The sequence below is a fragment of the Acipenser ruthenus genome, chromosome 16 (genome assembly GCF_902713425.1).
Source record: "Acipenser ruthenus chromosome 16, fAciRut3.2 maternal haplotype, whole genome shotgun sequence".
Lineage (NCBI taxonomy): Eukaryota > Metazoa > Chordata > Actinopteri > Acipenseriformes > Acipenseridae > Acipenser > Acipenser ruthenus.
The window spans coordinates 31,337,681-31,347,628 of record NC_081204.1 but is presented as its reverse complement, the minus strand read 5'-3'; the positions used below and the strand labels follow the sequence as shown (position 1 = coordinate 31,347,628).

Genomic DNA, 9,948 nt, shown 5'->3' with positions numbered 1-9,948 from the left:
TTGGATGTGGGGTTTAGAGACAGAGTGGGCAAGCCACGATCTTGTTTAGCAGGAAAAAACATACTTCCCTTCTCGCTTCCCGAAAAGCCATTTAAATTTAAGCAGAAACAGACACGTGCATTTAAACACAGCTATTATTCCAAGTTTAACGGGGTCTCAGCGACTTCTTTTGTTTTGCGATTGTGCATTGGCCAATGGATGTAGCATATATTGGTTCATGAAGTTTATATAACATTAAAAATATATATAAAATAAAAATACAACCGTGGATACCGATTCTGCCAGTTCAATGGTAGCATTATTAGAATATCCTTTGGAAACTCAGAATAATACAAACGTCACAACACATACAGGATCACCTAGATTTTACATGCCAATTCATGCATGTGTCCTGGATATTCCAAACTGGCCTGTCATTTCTGCACTTCCAGATAGGTACATTCAATAGTACAATATCTCAAACTTCACTGCCTACACTAGTTAATAGTTTACAGGATAGTCTCTCCACCCCCACCTCCACTCCTCAAAATGACAAGCTGTGTCTGAATGCACATGCTCTTATTTCACTTCAGTTACTTGTCAACCACTGTTGAATGTACAAGACAACATGTCTAACAGTGCAAGCTTACATATTAAGTATTTTTCTGCTACAATAGTTTTATTTTTTATTTTGTATTAATTTAAATGGCAGGGATATTAACATCCATCACTTTAAATCAATTTAACAGACCCCCACCCCCGTCTCAAGTATTATTTCCCCTGACGCTAACCAGGTATGTCTGCAAAAATGCGTGTGTGCATGCACAACCTTTCAGTGGTGCTGCAGCTGTATTAAAAGAGCAGAACAGTATTGAAAATTCACAAAGAATCTTTATTTTTTTATTGAAAAAGGTTTTAATAACTTCAAAATGATCACTTTCAATGATAGCTTCCACTGCTTCAAGGACTCTGCTGGTCTTTAGAGAACCATGTAGCAACAGCACGCTCCTGTACAATCTCCCTACTGGTTCACCTGTGCAAAACAAAACGTTACAACATTTAGTCAATCCAGTTAAAACATTCCATTCAAAGATGGTCTGGTCACAACATCCATATACTATTTCATGAAGGAGCTTAACAGCTATAAATACAGAACAGTTTTCCTTTAGATTTCAAAGCAATTAAGCGTGTGTCCCGTCCTCCCCCCCCCTATTAAATTGTTAACAGGGTTTAAGATTAACAAACATTAGAAGTACCTGCCTAGCATTATACATTTACTTATGAAAAAATGAAACGAGAAAGTAAAGTAAATTCTTTAAAAAGACCAACTTAATGCCAATATTTATATGAAACAAGCTTACCATGTAGTTCTCTTATGGTAATGGTTTACTCGGCCAAACCTCACAGACTGAATTTGCAGAATAAATTGCTATTTAGCAAACTGATCCGCTACAGCACGTCATCCTGCAATAAACAAGCGAACATTAGACCACCAATAACTATTTAAAAAGAAAAAGAAAATGAAATACTACTTACGTTAAACCCAGGATCACATTTAAAAAACACACATATGCGCTTGTCCCAAGTCAAAGTAAATATTACTTTTCTTCAGAAGATTAAAACCAAGATTTAAGTTGCTTTTGGTCCTTTTTACTTTTCCAGATTAGTTTGACTTCCAAGCCATTGCCATCATTGAGTCCACTTATTTGCATGTTTTTTTTTTTTCCTTTAAAATATAGCACTTCCCTGTAGCCTTTACTCCCTGTTTAAAAGGCATGAAGTCGTGCCGCACAATATTTTTGAACAGCTTGCACCTACTGCATTATCCAAGAACCGTTCTTAAAATCCCAGTGTTGAACTTGGAGCCCTAACATTCAAATCCACAATCATTAAATAGAGTTCATTTTACGGTTTGAGTTAAATGCATATAAAAAAAAAAAAAACAACATTTAGGATGAATATGAACAGCCTTCCATTTAAGCACTTCATCAGGCGCTTTACTTCTGCACATTTGGAGCTCTGCATTTAAGATTGTCAATAGAAAAGTATACCACAAAGCCATATCGAGATCAAATCTCTATTTGCAAAATGCAGAATCTGGGAGGCTCGCGCTGCTCTGCAGCATTGCTTTTTCATTGTGAAGGATTGATGTCAGCCCTCTGAGGTAATAGTTTCAAAACTGATGTAGCACAGTGTACGTGTAATTGTACCAACCACTGTGGAGAAGGCTATTCACGTCATATTGCACTTAGACGGAAAAAAAAAAAAGTTTGCTTTGCTTACCATCTGCTGTTTCACGGGCAACTTGTTTAAACCTTCTGAATGCTGAAATGACTCACTTGTGTTTTGGCTGTAGTTTTCTTTGGCTAGGTCGCTGTAAGCCCTCATAGCTTATTCTTTATGCATGACGAAGATCCTTTTGAACGGAGACACTATACACTGTTGTAAAGAGTTTGGGTGAGAAACATTTGCCCATGTTCCTTACAGGGAAACCATTGGCCCAATACAAGTGGCAAGTTAAATATGGGTAAAGTTAACTTTGCATTTATAAAATGTGACTTATGTAATTTGATCTATAGTTAAAGATTCCAGTTACTTTCTTGAGGCAGTATGGGGGAAGAGAGGATGGGGTTATGGGGCTCAGTTGAACTTCAGGAAGAGGCAGTAGAAGCTTTAGGCAAATGCAGCTTTTTGCATAAAAGGTACTGAAATTTAGTTCTCTCCAACCATTTTTCATTTTGATAAAAACTTTATTTGTAAATGAAGGCATGTTACTCCAGGGAAAGAATACTTTGTTTAACAGCACTAGTGTACAAAAATGTTTTTAAACAAGCACACAAATCACTGTTTAAAAAACTTACTGTAGTACGAACAAATAAAAATGCAATTATTAACACTCAATTTAACGCTTCTCAAATGAAACAGGTGTTAGGGGTAGGGCATGGGAAAAGCTCAACAATAAATAAAAAAAAAAACTTAAGCCTTGTTTTTTTTTGTCCAGTCCTCAAAAGTTCAGTCTCCATTTGTTTTTCACTTTTTGTTTGTTTTGGAGCTAAAAACACATTTTGTATGATTCAGGCTTTTTTTTGTGGTCCATTTTAGTATCTGCTTCTGCCAATGCCCCTATCGGATCTACTTCCTCCTCGGGCACCCCTAGGTGCGCCACGGCTGGAGCTGCTGTAAGAATCTCGAGGAGGGTAGCCTCTCTCGAGTGGTGGGGCTGGCCCCCTCTCCTGCCTGCCAATACGCTCGCCACGGCTGGCTGAGTAAGGGTCGCTTCTGCTGCTGGGGTAACTGTCGCGACTTCCATATCCATCTCGGGAACTGCTGCCATAATCGTCATAGCGACTGCTTCCGCCACTTCCACCGTAGGATGGTGGAGGGCCCCTTGAAGGTGGGGCGCTGCGCGAGTTACCTGCAGGGTCAATGGGTCAGGTAATGGCATGTTTATATCAAGAGTTAAACATTTCTGTATTTTTTTTTTTTTTTTTTTTTTTTTTTTTTTAAACTGCTGTTGCATGTGGTAGCTCCCATTAGCCATTACAGGACATTTGAATTTACTGGTTAAGTGCAGGTAGGATTTGAGTGACTATTTTGTATGGTTTTGTGATTGTTTCTTTTAGATCCCCCCCCCCCCCCCACCCCCTCACCCAAAAATGATGAATTTAAAAATAGCCCTTCAAACCGGTGGACAAGTTTACACTCAATCCCTCCCCACCACCATGAAAAAAATTTATAAGGGATTGTAGACTAAATTTAGCACCCCCTTAAACTATCCACCTGCATCAATTTACAGGAGGGTGGCAACTGCATTTACTGCCTCGAGGATAAAGACACACCCAACATGCCACTGAGCAGGTTTCCTTTAGAAGCGGCTTGGCGTTCCTTTTTCTCATTCCTTTTGAAATTCCAGGTGGTATTGCAGAACACCAGATTGGCATTTTTCTCTTGCCATTTGAGCTGGGAACGTGGCAACGGATTTCCGCAAAGGTCAAGTGCAAGCTTCCTTGTAGAAATTGACATTTTGTTGAACTGCGTTCTGCACAGCAAGTTACCATGCACGGTTTTCCAGGGAAAAAAATTGCTTGAAATTCAGAGGCATTATTTCCATGTTCACAAAGTCTTACATTCTGGAACGTACTTCTACACAAGCTTTAGTGCAGATGCACTACAAATAGCTAATCTTACCGTAGCTGTCATATGGGTCCCTATAGGAAGCGGCACTGGGACGTTCCAGGTAGCCCCGAGACTCTCTGCCACCCCCATATCCATCACGGTCACTAAAGAAAAAAGCCAGGCAAACATCTTTGAGGGCGAGAAAAGTGCAGTCCGTTCGAATTAAACAGGAGAGTATAATTTAAGTACTATTGTATATTCATAAAGATGACTGAATACCTGTATGCCCGTGACATTGATCCTCCATATTCTTCACGGGAACTGGAATGTGGGTATTCACGATAAGCATAGTCCCTTGGTGGTGGAGCATAGTCTCTTGAATCTCTGGAGCTGATGTAATCCCGGCTTGAGTAACTGGAGAAAAAAGGGCCACATGTTATAAATAACTAACAGGCTATAAAATAAACAAAACTAAAAGCTTACTTTGACATTGTAGCCCGAATGGTCATAAAGCCATACAATTGTAAGGATGTTGAAATACTAAACATACCTGTCTTTGGTACTATAATGGTCATCTCGTGGAGATGGATAATCGTCTCTTCTGGACATCATTGCGTCTCTTCGTGGAGGAGGTGGACCATAAGGATCCCTTTCCCTGGACATGGGAGCTAAAGTGAAGGAGGATTAGTTTCCTTTATCTAGTTTAAAAAATATATCCTGTTATAGTGCATCTACAAATCTAGGAGTGAATTAATTTCATGATGCAAGCTCAGAACTTCTTAGAGGACAACATGGGCAATATCATTTTACAATTGATCAATGCCACATTTTTTCATCACAGCTCACACTAGTACAAAGACAAGCACTGACAGCACAGCATTTTCACAATGCTCCACTACACTAAGTGCATAGCGTCTATTGTTTCAAGTTGCCAAAATGAATTTTAAAATACCCATATAGACCAGTACTAGGATGTACACAAATCTCAATGGTTAAGCCTAGACACATTGATGTACAGTTTGTTATATAGTCCAACAGCAGCTGCTAGCACATCTCCTTTTAATAGCCAAGACACTTACCCCGTCCCATTGGTCCTGAAGGAGCAGATCTCTTGGGTGGAGGGCCACCATTACGAATGGGAGGCCCTCTCTTCATTGGTGGTGGACCTCTAGATGACATGCCTTGGGGGAGAAAGACAAAAAACATACAATATATTAAACCCTACAAGTACCATTCTGTAGACAGAATATATATCTGTGGAAAACGTTTTCACATGATGCAAGCTCAGAACTTCTTAGAGGAGACAGGATGGGCTATTTCAGTTTGTAATTGATCAAAGCCACATTTTTCAATCACAGCCAACATGTGTGCCAAAGGTTTGGGGTCACTTAATGTTGCAATCTTTGAGAAAAGTCTTTTGAAAATGTTAATTGTTGGAAATAGTGCACATTTTTGCCTACAGCAATTACCTCTTGTGGGTCCTCCTCGAGCGCCTCTAGGTCCTCTCGGCGGTCCGCGGCTCCTTGGATGAAGGGATGGAGGCCCTCGTCGACCAAGGGCAGTTTCAAATGATGGCTTTGTTGCTTGTTCTACTTTGATTGGTTTGCCCTCAAGGGTCTAGAATAATAAAGAAGTTTAACAGTGACACAGGTAGGGGTGGCGTGCAGCGGTGATGCCATTACAATCTAGAATTCCCTGCTGACAATACCTTTCCATTCATTTCCCTTGCAGCATCCTTTGCATCAGCTGGGTTCTCAAAGGTCACGAAAGCAAAGCCTCTTGATTTGTTTGTTTCACGGTCTTTCATCAACAGCACTTAAAGCAAAGAGAAAAGGTAGAATTTAGTCTGATGTGCAGAATAGCTTATCACGGTAATGTATCAAGCATGCAAGCTCAGAACTTCTTAGAGGACAAAGGCGGCATCATCAGTTCATAATTGATCAAAGCCACATTTTTTCATCATAGCTTGTACAGATAAGGGTTTGTCTTCAGGAGGACTATTGTTTCTCTAGGTTTGCCACAATTCAAACCGTTTCACTTAATTACAAGTGCTTAAACTACAAGTTTCTCCCATTTGCTAAAATCACACACGTTGATAAGCATTTCCGACCAAATATTGCAGTTACTGTAAATTTGCTTGCGGCGAAAATGCACCCAGAAATACTGCAACACGTGCATTCCTAGTTGATGCTTGTACTAGCCTACAGATGCCTTGACCAGACTGCACCCAGCTACCTCCAGACCCTCATCTCTTCCTACACCCCCACTCGACCTCTCCGCTCCCGCCTGCACTAGAACACTAGCTCTACCTCCGGTACGCTCCCCTGCCTCCAGAGCCCGCTCCTTCTCCACCCTTGCTCCGCAGTGGTGGAATGACCTTCCTACAGATGTCAGGACTGCCCAGTCCCTGACCACATTCCGGCGCCTCCTTAAGACTCACCTCTTCAAACAGCACCTGTAGAACTCCTCTGTTTGTATCCTGGGACACTATCACCCTTCATTTAAATGTGCTTTATTTTGCTCATACCTGCCCCCTATTTTACTGCATTTAATCCTGTACTTCAGAATACTGTAATCTGCCAAGTGTTTAACCTGTAGTACTTTGTATTTAATCACATCCTGATGTAACTATCACTATTTAATCATATCCTGATGTCACTATCACTATTATCTGCTGTATTATTGAATTGTGGTTTGTCACACTTGTACTTTGCTTTAACAAAAGTTATTGTATTTCTTGCTCTTATTGTATTACTTGTATTGTAACACTTGAAATGTATTTGCTTACGATTGTAAGTCGCCCTGGATAAGGGCGTCTGCTAAGAAATAAATAATAATAATAATGATGCACGTTAGTTTACAAACTGTGGCAGACTACAGTGCTACACTGACCCCTGGTTAACTTCAATACGTTCCAGGCCTACCTTCCACTACTCTGCCGTATTTGGTGAAATATTGTTCAAGGGCCTTCTCGTTTGTCTCGGTGTTCAAGCCGCCAACGAAGAGTTTCCCTGGTCGGTCAGCCTCAGCCATGATTGCGGCTTTTTTGTTTGTTATAATCTAAAAGAGAAAGAGTATAGAAACGCGTGTTGCTGTACTGATTAGGATGTATAGGGCTCTGCTCTACAGCACACTGGACTTTACATGTAATGCGTTAATGCAAAGTTTAGAATACTAGCTTATATTTGAGTCGAAACTAGCACGGGCCAACTGAACACGCCCGCATGAGTTATTTTGTTTAAAAATAAGTAGTTTGATTGAATTATTTTCATGAATCAGCGCATCTTAAATACATGCAGATACATTTGGATACGTTAAGTACAGATTCATGTTTTAGAACATGGCAAGTCCTTCCAACAACGCCTTGACCACAGTAGTTTAAAACAATCAAGGTGTACGAGTATGTAACAGATTTGGTTTTTGTATGTGAAGCAATTACTGCTTCACATACATTCTTATTTCAACAGGGACCTGCAGCCTGGTGCGACAGTTACTGACTGTACAGGCCGCGAAACGTGCTGGTCCACCAAACAAAATGGCGGATTACAAAGACTCAAGCTCTCAGCAAGCTGGCTTTACTTTCCGAAGCTGAGAACACAAACCGAATTAAACAAATTACTTTTAACGATACAAACCGAAAGCCCAGCCAAAAAAACACACACACGTCATCAACAACGCAATACATAATTTGATAAGTATAAGTTTTTCTAAAATGGCGTCTATTCACAGGGCCAGTTGGCGCTGCTCTAAACTACCGTTTAGAAATGAGTTACAAATAAATTAAAAAAAACGATTCTTAAATATGAGAAATGTTTCGAAGCGCATGCATTTTCGATATACGCAGATTCACATATGTATTTTACAACACCCAGTAGTACTACGACCACTTGTAATTAATAACAAACCCCTCTTACCTCTCCTGTGAAAATGAAAGTACGCAAAGAGAAGCAAACAAAGGCGGCTGGCGTTTTATAGTGGTCACGTGCAAGGCTTCAGAGCGAGGCTGCGCGCGGCGCCCCGGATTCGATTTGTAAGATATTTACATACACGGGCATGCTGGGCTCTCGTTCGGAAGATTGCTGCAGATCTAAATGAAAGTAAACTGAGTTAAGCCGGTGTATCTTCAAATATAGTGTCCAAAATCAATAACATTAGTTCTGAAACACCGATACCGTATAAGAAACTCTTAAAAAATATGATTTTAAAAAGCACTAATATTCTGTAGAAACATACATAAAAGGAAAAGGCAGTTTGTATTGATACGGTGTTGTTTATAATTAAGATATACGGTAAATACTGTACATTTTAATGTATGTATACCGTTATGTAATAATAGCAGTTAACGTGTAGAAAACTAGATAACCACAATACTAGCTCTCAGTTCAGTAACATCGGATAATTGATTTATGGTGCACATTCAACAGACTCTTGTTGTTTTTTATTACCTCAATAACAAAACAATTAGAAATGTCTATAAGGATTATATTTAGTTTCTATAGAAACACAGAGGTTGGGGGTGGTGTCGGGTGTCAGCCGTGGGTCGATTATTTATTTATTTATTTATTTATTTATTTATTTTAATTGTTTATTCAGGAAAGCTATATGAGCTACACTTAGCTCGTTTACAGCAGCGTTTTGATGAGAACAGCTCCAGGTTACAGTTCTCAAGAGAAAAAAAAACGATGGGACTAGCACTGATACCACAGCGTTTAGATGGACATATTATTGTATTAGCAAGTATGCTGTCGCTTGGCCTCCATAAATGAATACAGATAAACCACACACACCAGTAAAATATATAAAATTAAAGATGCTGGGCTACATTTGGGGAAATAATATATTTTTTTTTTTAGCACACAAAACGTCATTTGTCAAAGCGTTCAGACAGCAGCCCTTTGTAATCTGAATGTGAGACGATTCGACAGCAGTTAACAGCATTATCAGAACACAATAGAGAAAACAATGAAACCCATTATCTACCCCCACACGTTTAAAACAAGTAATCAATCAAAAGCAATGGCCAGGTTACTTCACATAATCTCGACAAACCCCTCCGACAGATAACTCATTATTTTAACCCATAAAATAACAAATAGGGGTTTCTTTGAAAAAAAAATACTCCACAAAATGACAAAGTAGCCTGTCCTCAAATGAGGACAATGGCACATCATGGGTTAATAATTAACTAAGATCAATGCATAGATCACTAGAGTGCCTAGTATCTGATTCATATTGTTTTAAGCAATGTTCATATTTACTACATATTTAAACTCTTAAGGATTGGTTTAAGAACAAAAAATGTTAAGGACTTTTGAAGCCCAATTGTATTAATTAATTGCATCTTAACTGTGTCAGATAGGGTTTGATGTTTATTCTCAATGTTTTAACCCAAGACTAAAACATTGCTTAAATCAGTGCTTAAATGTGAGATTCTGCATCTGTGTAAGCAGATTCTAAACACAGGGTTAATGTCATATTATTATTAGGCATTTGTAACGTACTGAATACTGCGGAGCTCATAATCGGCTTGGTAAAGGAGGCTGTGTGGTCCAGTGGTTAAAGAAAAGGGCTTATAATCAGGAGGTCCCCGGTTCAAATCCCACCTAAGCCACTAACTCATTGTGTGACCCTGAGCAAGTCACTTAACCTCCTTGTGCTCCGTCTTTCGGGTGAGAGGTTGTTGTAAGTGTCTCTGCAGCTGATGCATAGTTCACACACCCTAGTCTCTGTAAGTCGCCTTGGATAAAGGCGTCTGCTAAATAAACAAATAAAAAAAGACTGGAAGGCAGACGAAAAGCACAGTGAGACTGTGGTTAGTAGTACGCCGATCCAGCAGGTGGTAGTGACACAATG

General features: G+C 39.6%; 1 protein-coding gene and 3 non-coding genes across 5 annotated transcripts; all 4 read right to left on the bottom strand.

Moving 5' to 3' along the window:
• Window positions 1–850: 850 nt before the first annotated feature.
• On the bottom strand, window positions 851–8,098 carry LOC117412463 (RNA-binding motif protein, X chromosome-like). 2 transcript variants are annotated; one of them, XM_034020915.3, is made up of 10 exons: window positions 8,010–8,098; window positions 7,020–7,155; window positions 5,804–5,910; window positions 5,565–5,712; window positions 5,175–5,276; window positions 4,646–4,763; window positions 4,375–4,509; window positions 4,168–4,259; window positions 1,341–3,394; window positions 851–1,012 (listed from the first exon to the last, which is right to left on the bottom strand). In XM_034020915.3, the coding sequence occupies exons 2-9, from the start codon at window positions 7,126–7,128 to the stop codon at window positions 3,078–3,080; spliced, it is 1,128 nt and encodes a 375-aa protein (XP_033876806.1). In that variant the 5' UTR covers window positions 7,129–7,155; window positions 8,010–8,098; the 3' UTR covers window positions 851–1,012; window positions 1,341–3,077. The 2 variants fall into 2 exon arrangements, with proteins under 2 accessions (XP_033876806.1, XP_033876808.1); XM_034020917.3 differs by having other exon boundaries at window positions 1,341–1,443.
• Window positions 4,861–4,937, bottom strand: LOC117430962 (small nucleolar RNA SNORD61). The gene has a single exon (XR_004548612.2). It is a non-coding gene; the product is annotated as a small nucleolar RNA SNORD61 (small nucleolar RNA).
• LOC117430963 (small nucleolar RNA SNORD61) lies at window positions 5,376–5,454 on the bottom strand. The gene has a single exon (XR_004548613.2). It is a non-coding gene; the product is annotated as a small nucleolar RNA SNORD61 (small nucleolar RNA).
• LOC117430961 (small nucleolar RNA SNORD61) lies at window positions 5,985–6,061 on the bottom strand. Its single transcript, XR_004548611.2, has one exon. It is a non-coding gene; the product is annotated as a small nucleolar RNA SNORD61 (small nucleolar RNA).
• Window positions 8,099–9,948: the final 1,850 nt, after the last annotated feature.